Genomic DNA, 15,536 nt, shown 5'->3' on the forward strand with positions numbered 1-15,536 from the left:
TCAATTCAATTCAAAGAAACATTTATTTCCATCGTCGCCAAAGTACAGAAAAAAACAAAAACATTCAAAAGTAATACTTCGGAATAGTGTAGCAGCATAGCAAACCTGTTGTGCATTTTGTGATACAAGCACCAAATTTGGCACAAATGTACATTAATATGTTGCGAACATTTTCAGATATTGGGCCACTTGAAATTCCGTAATTTTTTTTTTCAAATTTTTTCAAATTTCGTAATTTCAAATTTTTCGGGTGACACCGTCACAATTTCGGTCTTCGAGGCCGGCCGATATAGTGGGGCGGCTTAGCCCAAATATTCAAAAGAATTGTGCATTTTGTGATACCAGCACCAAATTTGGCACAAATGTACATTAATATGTTGCGAACATTGTGTGGTCAGCAATGAAGACGAGAGTCTGAATTACATGTATGCAAAAGACCTTGTGAACCAGTGAAGCAAATACACGGGTAAGCATGAATTAAATCTAGGGCATGATATAATTTCCATGATGTTTACCTCTACACTCAATGGTGGAAGGAGGTAATGTTTTGATCCCAGCTTGTCTGTATGTCTGTTTGTCTGTTAGTCCACAAAATTCCAGACAAAGCTTGTAGTAGTGGTAGTTGTAGTGGTAGTGGTGATAACAGAAATTGTTATATAGAACTGAACTTATATTATTATTATATGCAGAAAATAACTTCATTTCTATATGCCCTGCAGTGGACAGGTTAATTGGTTTATGCACTGAAGGGGTCACCCTGGTGTGCACTGCTGTGTTCTGCCTCACTGAGTTATTCAGGTATGATGTACTCAGCACAAGCTTCCGGTCGGCCCGGAGGTGGGGGTGCGGGGCCTGTCACGGAACGTCAAAACAAACGGCCTGCCGGGGCCGCCCAAAAGTCGGGCGTGAGGGGCGCGTCCACTAATGGAACGCCTCTCGCTTCCCAGATCGAGGGCCACGTGGTCAGGAGAACCTCGTCCCTTCCGGTCACACTTTGCCTATCGGCCGGCCTCGAAGACCGAAATTGTGACGGTGTCACCCGAAAAATTTGAAATTACGAAATTTGAAAAAAATTGAAAAAAAAAATTACGGAATTTCAAGTGGCCCAATATCTGAAAATGTTCGCAACATATTAATGTACATTTGTGCCAAATTTGGTGCTTGTATCACAAAATGCACAATTCTTTTGAATATTTGGGCTAAGCCGCCCCACTAGAACCTAAAAAACTCAGAAGGATAAAATCAAGATAATATATCGGGAAGCAAATATGAAGGCATATTCAGAAGCCAAGGCGTGTATTGATATGCCTATGGACTAACAATACAAATGACAAACGAAAAACTAGATTAAGATACTGAATGGTGAAAAATGAAGAAACTAGAACGGCACTCAGTAGCGAGCATACCTCCACCTGGTTGGCCATATCACTCAATGGTGAAGAATCACTTTAAAAATTCTACGAGCTGGATCCGGATCGAGATCTTCACCAAAATCGAATCGATTCTTCCTTGTTAGACACACAACCTGTCCAACCAAATTCGTCCAAATCTGTCCACAACTTTTTGAGATATCCTGCTATATATAGTTTTTGGCCCGATCTCCCAATGGTGAAGAATCACTTAAAAAATTAAATAATTCTCATGTCCCAATCCATATTCAGATCTTCACCAAAATCAAATCGCTTAGTCCTTGTCACACACACAACCTCTCCACCAAGTTTCTTCCAAATATGTCCAAACCTTTTTAAGATATCCTGCTATGCATCGTTTTTGGCCCGATCTCCCAATGGTGAAGAATCACTTTAAAAATTCTACTAGTTGGATCCGGATCCGGATCTTCACCAAAATTGAATCGATTCTTCCTTGTCACACCCCCAACAGGTCCAACAAGTTTCGTCCAAATCCATCCATAACTTTTTGAGATATCCCGCTATGTATAGTTTTTGGCCCTATCTCCCAATGGTGAAGAATCACTGAAAATAAATAAATAATTATCATATCCGAATTCATATTCAGATCTTCACCAAAATCTAATCAAATCATCCATGTCGGACACCCAACCGGTCCACTAGGTTTCGTCCAAATCCGTCCACAACTTTTTGAGATATCCTGCTATGTATCATTTTTGGCTCCATCTCCCAATGGTGAAAAATCACTTCAAAAATTCTAGTAGCCGGATCCGAATCCGGATGTTCACCAAAATCTAATCATTTCGTCCTTGTCACACACGCTACGTCTCTCCCAAATTTCTTCTGAATCCGTCCACAACTTTTTGAGATATTCTGTTCACAAACAAACAGACAGACAAACAAACAGGGGTGAAAACATAACCTCCATCCACCTTTGGTGGGGGAGGTAAAAATAGCCAAAAATACAACGAAAAACAATAACAAGAGTAAACAAATAAAAAAGAATGAAATAACAATAAGGCAAGACTTTCAAAAGTGAATAAGAAATCAGCTTGTAGAAAGGAAACTAACAATAACAGATCAAATTTTGATTATAGGAAAACTTAAACCGACTCACAGACGACTGGGGCCTTCACTGCTCCATCAATACTATTCCAAAGACGTGGACCAAAGTAACGTAGAGTATTCATGGAGTAAGATGTGCGAGTAAAAGGTAGGAATAAGTTATGTTGTGATCTCTAGTGAAATGAGAGTGGATATAATGGAAGAAGTTTGTTAACGTGCTTGTACATAAATATCCCTGTATGTAATTTATGAATGTCAAACATCGTCAATGTGTTGAGTTTGGTAAAAGGGGTGCAGTATGGTCACGTGGATGAGGGAGGGTGCAGATCCTTAGAGCGCCATTTTGAATAACTGAGAGTGAGTGTAGCTGATTGGAACTGGAGCATCCATGGGGAGGAGGACATTCCTCTTGAGGAAATGCCCCGCTGAGTACGGTGAGAAAAGCGGCGCCATTGCTATGACGTCACTGGCACCCAGAGTATCCTGGGAAGTGACGGTGGTGACGACACTTCCTCCAAGCTCAGTGGCTGTTTTAAATGTGTCTCATCTGTGTGTGTGTGTGTGTGTGTGTGTGTGTGTGTGTGTGTGTGTGTGTGTGTGTGTGTGTGTGTGTGCGTCAGCTCTATTATGAGCCTTAGCCCAAGTATATTAAAATGTTACATTTGGTGTACATGACCAGCCATCCATGCAGGGAATGCAATTTCTCCATTGGGAATGTGGGCAGGGGGCAACATTCAGCTCTTCTTAAGAAAAGAAAATTCAGAGGAACAAAATAAAATCGATTTCGAGAGATCCAAAAATGATTTGCTGAGCTGCATGGACGTTCTCCATCCACACTATCAAGATTAACTGTGAGGCCTACAGCTTATGCTATATACAGATACAACTTCGTAATTATTGGATTTCCTGAATCGCTGTACGTGTGTTGCATTCTCCAGTCAATGTAATCTCGGTTTAAAGCCATGTGGATGTCATGCGCAGTTTGTCCTCAGCGCAGTCCTGGCGCACAGTGGTAGGTGGAACATTTGTCAACAAGGTGTGGGCACGGTGCCAATGTGCTCGTGGAGAAAAGGCACGCGTGCCTCCATTGCTATGAGCCACAACCTTATCTGCAATTTTGAGTTCACGACAAGCTTTAGTGTACTTAAGGCATTTAATGTCCTGCGTAACGTACCTGGATAAGAGCTGCTGCTGGGTTTCTTCTCTTCTCGAAGTGTTTCTGCCGGTGCTGCTCTTGCACCTTCAGAGCAAATCCTGAACCGAGTATTCCCTGAAAAAAGGCGAATGAGGTTGGAGAGGGTGTTAAGAGAAGAAAGGGACGAAACATATGGGGAAGTATGAGGGTGAGGGTGGGAGGTTTGGGTTAATTGGTCGAAATTGGAGACAGTTGCTGGTATATTATTAGACGGTCCTCTTATCCCAAGTAGTCCTCTTGAAGGAGCATGCACATTAAGTAGGAACCTGGATTTCAACCATTGTCCAAGGTTAGTGGGTTGGAGAATGAGATTGGAACAAGGACCAGTGAGGTTAAATGGATTGGGATCAGGGAGAGAAAGTCATGGGAGATCATGGATATGGTTGAGAATGGAACATGTGAGGAGTTAAGAGATGTATGGAGCAGCATTAAGAGGAGGAATAGGTGGATTATATGGAGGCACCTTGGGGAAATATATGCAGATAAGTTAGGACAGATGGAGTGGCTTGTCAGACCAACAAAGTCTGTCCTAGCTTTTGAGATATGAGGACTAACAATGGAGGAGGTTGTGGTGTTATGAAGAGGAGAGGAGCAGGATTGGTGCCAGAACACATGTGATATATACAGCTTAAGGAGGAGACAGCAGTGCCGATCAGCCAGATCAGACCGACAGCACCATTATATCTGGATGGGAAGATCATAATATAAATCCTTGCAGCATGACTAAACACTTTGTGCGGAATGGTTTTGTCGATACCAACAGTCCAGAAGGCAGTGGAATCAGGTTTACCAGGACATGTTGAGCATGAATTATTGTTGAGGAGGCAAAAAAAAGAATGTGGAAGAGATATAGTGGTGGTGGTGTGGATGGATTTCAATAATTACTAATGCATATGGATTGATACGACACAAACTCATCCGATTTGCTTTAGAGTTCATTTGGATTCCTGAGATGTTCATAGATTCTATGATAACACTCTATCTACCATATAAAATACAATGCCAGTTTGTGTGTTTGTACTCATGTCTGTCGCCCTTCATAATGACGATTTGAGTCGGGATTTAAAGACCAATCTTTTACCACGAATGTGTGTTCACTACGGTCTATTTTTGAGGATAAAACAAACTCGAAAAACATTTTGCATAAGAGAGTAATTATGTCTCTTCTATTGGAATTGTAGACGGTGGCTTGTAAACCGAGCCTCATGGGCGGTGTACAGAATCATCTATCTATAATTCCAGTAATCTCTGTGTGTTTGTTTGTACGTTTGTACGTTTGTACGTTTGTACGTTTGTTTGTTTGTCTGTGACCGCTGTTTCTCGACAACCACGGGTCCGATATACTTTAAACTTGCCAGGTATATTGCTGGGGACCCGAGGATGTGCCTTTTCAAGGTTTGAAATTAATCGGACAAGTACTTACCGAGCTATGGCGATTTAGCCGTTCGCCGTTCGCTTTGGCGTTGCGAATGGACCAAACCATTGCATGTAAATAGAGGGGGGGGTTCTGTGGTCGTTGCGAATGGACCAAACCATTCATGTAAATAGAGGGGGGGGGGGGGGGGTTCTGTGGTCGTTACTGCCACGTGGTTTCAAAGTTTTTTTTTGTTGTTGTTGTTTGCACGCATGTTTTTTTGCACCCACGTACGGGCACGCCCTAGGATGTTTACACACACACACCCCTACACAAATTATTATTATTTTTTTTTTTTGGCAAGGAACGGGCACCCACGTACGGGCACGTCCTAGCTTATATATAGTACGGGCATGCCCTAGTTTTTTAAAATAACAATAAATAAATGTTGCAGGGAGTTGAAATTTGCTGCACATGATGTGCAATGCACACAGAGTAAAAGGAGTGTTCATTTACATCTGTAGGATGTCTAATAAATAAAAAAGATATAAGCACACCTGACACTAGGCCGAGGCTTAGACTGTAGCACGCTCACGAGGCTGCACCGTCAAATAAACTGTTCCAACCCATCATTTTTGACGGGCCTTTATACTCGTGATAATATAATACAGTAACTTCTGCATAATGTTTTCAATATGTGAATATTGATTGGAAACAGAGGTTGAAAGTTGGATTTCGATGGAGTGTTCAGTTCCCCCATTGTTTTTCATGACCATGATGGAGTTGTTGGTATGTGTTCTAATGACCATGAAGCAAAGATGGAGGTCAGCCATGCCCAGGAATTACCCCCAGTGGTAAAATTTATGGACCAACACTGATGGTGTTGCAAACCATATTTTAGAGGGATGGATTGGCTTCTGCAGTGACATGATCATTTGGATTGCAGAGGATGGCTTTTAATGTATTCAGGATGAAGAGGCCTTGTGTTGAGATGGGGAAGCGTGTGCGAACCTCATCAATTTATGCTGTGTGGTAGAAAGATGGTACTGAAGGAGCTGCGCTCCAACGCGAGTCGAAAGAATTGACGCGACCAAAGACGGAATTCGTCCGAGTTGCTTTATTGAAACAAAACAGCTCAGGTATTCTCTCAAGCCCGTTTATCGGGCAGCAATATATATACACATTTATGCCGGGGCGTTTGCCCGGGAAAACCGAGACCGGGCATGCCCGGGTGTCAAGGGCGAGTCCTGGAAAGGCGAGTCTGGACATGCCCGGGCGTCCTGGACGCGGCAGGGCAAGTCGAGGCTGGGCGTGCCCGAGCGCTCTGGGCGAGCCCTGGAAAGGCGACGGCGGGCATGCCCGGACGCTCTGGGCGAGCCCTGGAAAGGCGAGTCTGGACATGCCCGGGCGTCCTGGACACGGCCTGGCAAGTCGAGGCTGGGCGTGCCCGGGCGCTCTGGGCGAGCCCTGGAAAGGCGAGAGCGGGCATGCCCGGGAAAGACGAGACCGGGCGTGCCCGGGAGGTTCGGGCGTGCCCGGGAACAGCGAGTCCGGGCATGCCCAGGAGAGGCGCGTCTGGGCCCGTCCGGACGAGTCCGGCATGGCGATCGCGCCCTGGCCGCGTCCTGGCAGGTGCAAGGCGATTGTGTACATTCAGCGGGAACCGCTACACACGCCCCTCCAGAATCGACCTGCACCGGCAGGGTCAATTTAAGGGGGGTCCGGATGACCCGGCCGAAGTGACCCCTGGAGGGTCGTGGGGGGGGGGGGTCCGATCCGGTGGTGGGTGGTCGAGCGGGGGGAACTGTGGACGGGGGGCGGCCTTGTCGTGGAGGAAGGGCCAACCGTGGTGGTCGGTCGACGTCCACGTGCGCCGGTTTGAGGCGGTCCACAGAGATCCGGTCCGACCGGCCGCCGACGTCGACGACGAAGGACTTGTCGCCCCGTCCCAGGACCCGGAAGGGCCCATCGTACGGCGGCCGGAGTGGCCCCCGGTGCGCGTCCTGACGCACAAAGACGTACTCCGCTGTGCGAAGCGCCGGGGGGACGTAGGACTGGGGGCCACCGTGGCGGGACGTTGGCACGGGGGCAAATCGTCGGGCGGCCTCCTGGAGGTCCGAGCGCTGGTGTGCGGCGGACCAGGGACTGGTAGCGTCGGGCACGAACTCGCCCGGGACGCGGAGCGGCTGGCCGTAGACGAGCTCGGCGGCGGACACCCGGAGGTCCTCCTTGGGGGCCGTGCGGAGGCCCAAAAGGACCCACGGCAGCCGGTCGGTCCAACCGTCGTCCTGAAGGCCGGCCATGAGTGCGGCCTTCATGGAGCGGTGAAACCGCTCGCACAACCCGTTGGCTTGGGGGTGGTAGGCCGTGGTGCGGTGCAGCGTGACCCCCAACGAGCGGGCGGCCACGCCCCAAAGTTCGCACGTGAACTGTGGGCCGCAGTTGGACGAGATGTCCGCCGGTGTGCTGAAGCGCGCGACCCAGGTGGCGATGAACGCCTGCGCCACGTCGGCGGTGGTGGTGGAGGTGAGGGGCACGGCCTCCGGCCACCTGGTGGTCATGTCCACTATGGTGAGCAGGTGGGTGAACCCCCGCGATGGGGGCAGGGGACCCACCAGGTCCACGTGGACGTGGTCGAATCGCCGTGCAGGCACGGTGAAAGGTGCTAGCGGGGCCTGGGTGTGGCGGTGGACCTTGGCCCGCTGGCAGGCCGTGCAGGCGTTGGCCCAGTCGCGGACGTTCCGTCGAAGGCCGTGCCAGACGAAACGCGCCGACACCAGTTTCTGAGAAGCTTTCCGGCCCGGGTGAGAAAGGCTGTGGCTGGAGGCGAAGATGCGGCGCTGCCAGGAAACGGGCACGATGGGGCGAGGCTGGCCCTGGGAGACGTCGCAGAGCAGGACGGTGCCCGCGAAGGGGATGTCGGCGAGGCGGAGGCCCGTGTCCGCCGCCCGGAGGGCCTGCACCGAGGTGTCAGTGGTCTGGTCGGCCGCCATGAGCGCGAAGTCCACGCCGAGGTGGACCGCGTTCGCGCTGGCCCGAGAAAGACAGTCGGCCACGGCGTTGTCTTTGCCGGCGACGTGCCGGATGTCCGTGGTGAATTCCGACACGGCGGAGAGGTGGCGCTGCTGGTGGGCCGACCACGGCGCCGTGACTTTGGCCATCACGTAGACCAACGGCTTGTGGTCGACGAAAGCCGTGAACGGGCGGCCCTCCAGGAGGTGTCGGAAATGGCGAACGGCCAGGAATAGACCGAGCAGCTCGCGGTCGAACGTGCTGTATTTTAACTCGTTCGGCCGGAGTTGCCGGCTGAAAAAAGTGAGTGGCTGCCAAACCCCGTCCACCCATTGTTCATGGACGGCGCACACCGCATAGTTGGAGGCATCCGTTGTGAGGGCGATGGGCGCGTTGAGCACCGGGTGAGCCAGCAGCATTGCGTCGGCAAGGGCCCGTTTTGTGCTCGCGAAGGCCGCGTCCATGGCCGCGGACCAAACGATGTCATGCTTGGCCGGCTTGCCCCGGAGGGCCTCGTAAAGGGGCCGCATGAGCTGAGCAGCGCGGGGCACGAATCGGTGATAAAAATTCACCATGCCGAGGAACTCTTGTAGGGCCTTGATGGAACGGGGACGCGGGAACGTGGTGATGGCCTCGACCTTGGTCGGCAGCGGCACGGCCCCGGTCTTGGTGATGCGGTGGCCCAAAAAGTCAACGGTCGTCGTGCCGAAGTGGCATTTGGCCGGGTTGACAATTAAGCCGTGCTCGCTGAGGCAACCGAACAGTGTTCGGAGGTGGAGGAGGTGCTCGGCACGGGACGTGCTGGCGACGAGGATGTCGTCCAGATAGACGAAAAGAAATGGCAGGTCGCGCTGCACGCCGTCCATTAAGCGCTGGAACGCCTGGGCCGCGTTCTTGAGGCCAAACGGCATCCTCAAAAATTCGAACAGGCCGAACGGCGTGATGACGGCCGTCTTCGGGACGTCGGCCGCCTGGACAGGTACCTGGTCGTATCCCCGTATCAGGTCAATTTTGGAAAATATGACCCGTCCCGCCAAACGGGCGGAAAAGTCCTGGATGTGCGGGATCGGGTACCTGTCGGGGGTGGTAGCGTCGTTGAGGCGGCGGTAGTCGCCACACGGGCGCCATCCGCCCCCCGGCTTTGGCACGATGTGCAGTGGTGAGGCCCACGCGCTATTGGAGCGCCGCACGATGCCGAGGTGCTCCAACGCGTCGAACTCGGCCTTTGCCACGGCGAGCTTGGCCGGGTCGAGGCGGCGGGCCCTGGCGTAGACCGGCGGGCCCGTAGTGGGTATGTGGTGCTCGATCCCATGCCGCAATGCGACGGCCAAAAACGTCGGCCGCGTGAGGGCCGGGAATTCCACGAGCAGGCAAGCGAACTCGTTCGCCGTCGGGAGGGCGCACGCTAGTTCGGTCGGCGTGGAGCTGCTCATCGTGCACGCCAGGGAGCTGAAGGTCTCGGCGTTGACAAGGCGACGTCGTTTGACGTCGACCAGCAGCCCGTGCGCGCAGAGGAAGTCGGCGCCCAGCAAAGCCATGGGGACGCAGGCGGTCACAAAGGTCCACTGAAAGCGCTGGCTGCCGAAGCAGAGGGTGACGTCGCGCGGGCCGAAAGTGCGTATGGCCGAGCCATTAGCAGCGACCAAAGAGGGGCCGCAAATGGCGTCCCGCCTGTCCTGCTCGGAGACGGGTATGACGCTCAGTTGGGCGCCGGTGTCACAAAGGAAACGCCGCCCGGACGCTTTGTCCCGAATAAAAAGCAAGTTGCCCGAGTGGCCGGCGCTCATGGCTGGGAATGAATGCCGGCCCGGCCGTTTCCCGACTTGCCGAAAGTGCACGGGGGTCGGCACGTCCGAGCCTTGTGTCCGAACCTGGCGTGGTAATAACACCACGCCTGGTCAGGTGGAGGCCCCGGCCGTCGTGTCGGAAGCGGTCGGCGCGGCGTGGCGGTCGCCAGTTGCACCGGCAGTTCGGCCTCCAACCGCGCAGGGCGCTCGGGCGTCGTGGGCGTCGCCTCGGATGGCGGCAGGCTCCAGGTAGCCGCGCCGATGTGTTGGCCCGCCGAGGAGATCTTATCGGCTTCCCTGGCGAGGGCGCGGGGATCGGTGATCGACGTGCCAGCCAGGGCGAGGCGTACCGGGTGAGGCAGCTGGCGAAGGAACAGCTCGCGGAACAGAAAATCCGGAGAGTGCTCACCGAGCAACGAGAGCATATAGTCCATGCGCTCGGACGGGCGCGTGTCGCCGAGCTCGGGCAGGTCGAGCAGGCGCCGTGCGCGTGCCGCCGGTGAGAGGGCGAAAGCGTCGAGGAGGAGCGTCTTCAGCGCCTCATACTTGTCGGCATCCGACGGGTGCTCGAGGAGGCTCAGGGCGCGGGCCGCGGTGGTGGAACCGAGCGCTGCCACGACGTGGTGGAAGCGGGTGTCGTCCGCGGTGATGCCTCGCAGGGCGACCTGGGAGTCCGCCTGGGCGAACCAAACAGCCGCGTGAGCCTCCCAGAAGGTAGGCAGTTTAAGAGTCACTGCCGTGTCCATGTCGGTAGGTCACCAGTGAAGGAGCTGCGCTCCAACGCGAGTCGAAAGAATTGACGCGACCTAAGACGGAATTCGTCCGAGTTGCTTTATTGAAACAAAACAGCTCAGGTATTCTCTCAAGCCCGTTTATCGGGCAGCAATATATATACACATTTATGCCGGGGTGTTTCCCGGCAAAAGCTATACCGGGCATGCCCGGGTGTCAAGGGCGAGCCTTGGAAAGGCGAGGCTGGGCGTGCCCGGGTGCTCTGGACGAGCACTGGAAAAGCGAGAGCGGGCATGCCCGGACGCTCTGGGCGAGCCCTGGAAAGGCGATAGCGGGCATGCCCGGACGCTCTGGGCGAGCCCTGGAAAGGCGATAGCGGGCATGCCCGGATGCTCTGGGCGAGCCCTGGAAAGGCGATAGCGGGCATGCCCGGACGCTCTGGGCGAGCCCTGAAAAGGCGATAGCGGGCATGCCCGGACGCTCTGGGCGAGCCCTGGAAAGGCGAGAGCGGGCATGCCCGGGAAAGACGAGACCGGGCGTGCCCGGGAGGTTCGGGCGTGCCCGGGAACAGTGAGTCCGGGCATGCCCGGGAGAGGCGCGTCTGGCCGTGTTCTGGCCGGTGCAAGGCGATTGTGTGCATCCAGCGGTAACCGCTACAACACCAGGCATTTTGTGTAAGTAAGGTAGTGTGTAAATGGAGGAGTAAAGGACAAATGATGGAAAAAGTTTCCTCACAGCAGGCAAGGCAAAGAAGGCAACCCCAATGAGAGCAAAGGCTCCAGCGAGTATCCTGCCGAGCCAAGTTATCGGGGCCTTGTCTCCATAGCCAATGGTTGTCAGGGTCACCTGGCAAGAAAGCACGAGGAGTATAAGACTGGCAGAGAGAGGGGAGAACAATAAAATAGAGGAAGTTGTAAATAATAGCACAATCAAACGAAACAATGAAGGATGTTGTAAGAGGAATGAAATGAGGAGGAAAGAATGATATCGGCAGAATGATGGGAATGAATTTTTAGTCTCCATTTCCAGAATACACCAAAGATGTTCCGAAAACAAAGCGAACTGGACTCAGTGTTATCCTCACCGTTCCCCACCATAGTGCGTCTGCATAACTGGCAAAGTCCTTTTGGTTGCACTCCTTCTCGGCAAGATAGACCACGAAGGAGGAAAAGACCAAAACCAGGAAACCAATGTACCAGGCCGTAATCAGCTCCTGCCATGGGGTCGTGGGAAGCAAAGGGCTAGATGTTAAAGAGAATAGAAGGAGAGATGCCGAGTGAAGGGCTTTCAATCAAAAGGCCATTGTGTAACAGCTCCCAACAAAATACCAAATTGAAGTTGTAAGGCTGAACTGTTTATGGAACCTTACTGGAGCCCTACGGTGATTCCAGACCTGGAATGTTCCTCGTTAAGAGAAAATATCAACATTATATGAGAACTCGACAGGGAATTTGGAGTTTGGGCAGTACACCAGGCGGCAGGTGTAGTCTTGCAAAATACACAAAGCACAGCCAGCCAGTCAGTCAACAGAATCAATGAGACTACAGTTTTAGTGTGATCTGATTCCGTCTCGGAATTTAATCCACTAATGAAAATATGAGAGAAATATCGGAATTTGTCTAGGGTTGGTCTGCATTAGCAGATGAATGACAGGTTTTTCTCAACTGAAGTTGATAAATGTATGCTAACCACCTGGAATTCAGCCTGGTGTTGGCTTAATGGTTAAGGTGGCTGGTTTGAGATCTTAGGGTCCTGAGTTTGAGTCCCTTTCAGCCGTTGAATTAACCCTAGGTGGGTTGACTCAGCCTGTCATCCTTCTGAGGTTGGCAAAATGAGTACCAGCTCACTGGAAATGGAGAACTTTATTGTCAACTCCTTTGCGCAATCTGCTCGTTGCTATGGCCTCAAGAACCTCAAGAAGACCGAGGCTATGCTTTAGCCGAGACCAGAAGGTGCGCATACCGTATCGATGATGCACCACTCAACGTTGTGGATAATTTCTGCTACCTTGGAGATGTTCTCTCTCAAAATGCAATGATTGACGATGAAGTAACATCACGACTTGGTAAAGCATGTGTGTCCTTTGGAAGAATGACGCATCACCTTTGGCATGAAGGTGACATTCACCTGGACACCAAGATCAGTGTCTGTTGTGCCGTTGTCTTATTGACACTCCTATACGGATGTGAATCCTGGACACCTTATCGTCGCCATATTAAACGTCTTGATAATTTCCATATGTGATGCCTTCACAAGATTCTTGGCATCACCTGGCGAGACAGAATACCTAACACCTCAATCCTAGACCGTTGTCGTATCCAAGGAATTGAGTATTTCCTGATGCAGGCCCAGCTTCGCTAGTCAGGACACCTCACACGTATGGAACACTATAGAATCCCATGAGCGCTTTTATATGGACAACTTAAATTTGGTAAACGGTCACGTGGTGGACAAAGAAAAGTGTTATAAGGAAGTCCTTAAGTCTACACTCGAGTCTTGTGCCATTCCAGTTGTCACCTGGGAACATCAGGCCACAAACAGGTCAGCTTGGCGTAACATTTGCCGCAGAAGTCCTGGACCACTTTGAACGTGGGAGACTTACCGTCGAGAAACAGCGGAGGCAAGAAAGGAAAACCTGCCAACGTCCATCTCCGCAAGGACCAGTCTATACCTGCGATGTTTGTGGTAGATGCTGTGGGTCCTGCATTGGACTATACAGACATCGCACAACGCACAGTGAACACACCAACGAAGGGAAGAGATTCGTTGAAATCGACTTTGTTGCAGCTTTCAGTTGATAAAACCCATCACCAGAAAGACAAGATCCGTTTTTTAAGGGTTTTTTTTTTTACTTCCACCAATTGTTTTTTAACACAACATTGTACAGGGTGTTTCAAAAGTCCAGAATCAAAGGAAATATTTTTGTAGTTTTTTTTTTAGATGGTGCCTCCGAGGTGGAACGTAGCCCAAACTTAACGCCGCTTGACTTTTTTCTTTGGGGATACTTCAAATCAGTGGTTTATATCCCATGGAAACGCACACTATTTAACAACTAAAGAATGAAATCAGAGACAAATGTGCTAAAATCGATGTGTCAATGTTAAGAAACATTCAAAGAAACCTGCACACAACAATTGATATGTGTATGCATGTGAGTGACCATCAAGTTGAACAATTATTATCATGAAAATGTAAAATAAATATCCCTATGATTCTCGATTTTTGAAACGCATATGACAGCTTTATGATTGAAAAATTTGATCAGTCAACCTTTCATGTTATGTGACCTGAGATGTTTATAAATGGCCATAATTCGATTGCACAAAATGACTGGATTGGCTGACAGTGTTCCTCCAATCAAAAGCTAGGATTGATGCCTTGCTCAAACTTTCCTGACTTGTGACCAGAAGGAAAACTCTCAGTATGCCAAACAACCATGCATGTCACTGGATCAGCATCTGCCACATAAAGCGGTCAACATTTGATTGAGTTCAGCAGACCGATAAATAAAACCTGGATTGCAAATGGATGACAAAGCACGTTTATTCGTCCTCGCCTGGGCACCTTGCTGTGTGCGTACACCACAGAGCCGAGAAGCTTCCAGGTGTCTCCACGACGGTCGACACGGATCATTCGAAGGATTTGCAGGAACCGTAGTGAGCGCAGTGCCGAAGCGGCAAACATGTTCCCCTGCGTACCTGCTGCCAGGACGGCCAGTGACGCTATGAGCACGATCATGTCTGTGGGTACATGTACATACAACCGCACAAGTAAACAGCCAGGTGAAACAAGGCAGTGACAAGGCTCAAAAATCCTGCCATCAATAATTTCATTAAATGACTAACTCTGCTACAGGTGCGAATGCCAAGTGACACCTGCCACACCCTCAGCGCTGCCTCCACCCGCCACACCCTCAGCGCTGCCTCCACCCACCACACCCTCAGCGGTGCCTCCACCCATCACACCCTCAGCGGTCCCTCCACCCACCACACCCTCAATGCTGCCTCCACCCACCACACCCTCAGTGGTGCCTCCACCCACCACACCCTCAGCGGTGCCTCCACCCACCACACCCGTCAGCGGTGCCTCCACCCACCACACCCTCAGTGCTGCCTCCAACTGCCACACCCTCAGCACTGCCTCCACCCTCAGCACTGCCTCCACCCACCACACCATCAGCGCTGCCTCCACCCGCCTCCCCCATCAGCGCTGCCTCCACCCGCCACACCCTCAGTGCTGCCTCCAACTGCCACACCCTCAGTACTGCCTCCACCCTCAGCACTGCCTCCACCCATCACACCATCAGCACTGCCTCCCCCATCAGCGCTGCCTCGAACCACCACACCCTCAGTGCTGCCTCCAACTGCCACACCCTCAGCGCTGCCTCCACCCTCAGCACTGCCTCCACCCACCACACCATCAGCGCTACCTCCACCCGCCTCCCCCATCAGCGCTGCTTCCACCCGCCACACCATCAGCGCTGCCTCCACCCACCACACCCTCAGCGCTGCCTCCACCCACCACACCCTCAGCGCTGCCTCCAACTGCCACACCCTCAGCGCTGCCTCCAACTGCCACACCCTCAGCGCTGCCTCCAACTGCCACACCCTCAGCGCTGCCTCCACCCTCAGCGCTGCCTCCAACTGCCACACCATCAGCACTGCCTCCACCCGCCACACCATCAGCACTGCCTCCACCCGCCTCGCCCTCAGTGCTGCCTCAACCCCCTAATGCATGCTTCATAAGAACAATCAATTTGTGTCTACATATTGCATTTTTGTTCGGCATGGTTTTTCTGCCTGTTTATCTTACATGATTGGTGGTGGTGGTTCGTGCGCAGACTGCGGGTGCTAGTCGCATCATTTTCTGGGAGTGCGGCTGCTGCTGATGCAAAGCCCCATATCACCAGTCTGCGGGTACTCATTTTGCCGACATCAGAAGGATGACAGGCTGAGTCAACCCACGTGGTGTTAATTCAACGG

At 52.0% G+C, this 15,536-nt stretch overlaps 1 protein-coding gene across 4 annotated transcripts in view; it reads right to left on the bottom strand.

The window, feature by feature from the left end:
* LOC137421927 (potassium voltage-gated channel subfamily KQT member 4) overlaps window positions 1-15,536 on the bottom strand; it is a 137,497-nt gene that overhangs the window by 29,544 nt on the left and 92,417 nt on the right. For 3 of the 4 annotated variants that reach the window (XR_013622638.1, XM_068108513.2, XM_078773069.1), the window contains exons 4-7: window positions 14,119-14,294; window positions 11,639-11,767; window positions 11,290-11,400; window positions 3,649-3,744 (exon numbers count right to left, since the gene is read on the bottom strand). Coding sequence is in view for 3 of the 4 variants with exons in the window: in XM_068108513.2 (XP_067964614.2) it covers window positions 3,649-3,744; window positions 11,290-11,400; window positions 11,639-11,767; window positions 14,119-14,294 (512 nt within the window). In the remaining variant the exon portion in view is untranslated. The remainder of the gene's footprint in view (window positions 1-3,648; window positions 3,745-11,289; window positions 11,401-11,638; window positions 11,768-14,118; window positions 14,295-15,536) is intronic. The other variant, XM_068108514.2, reaches the window with a different exon arrangement.

This window comes from Myxine glutinosa, chromosome 2, assembly GCF_964187855.1.
Source record: "Myxine glutinosa chromosome 2, kmMyxGlut1.1, whole genome shotgun sequence".
NCBI lineage: Eukaryota > Metazoa > Chordata > Myxini > Myxiniformes > Myxinidae > Myxine > Myxine glutinosa.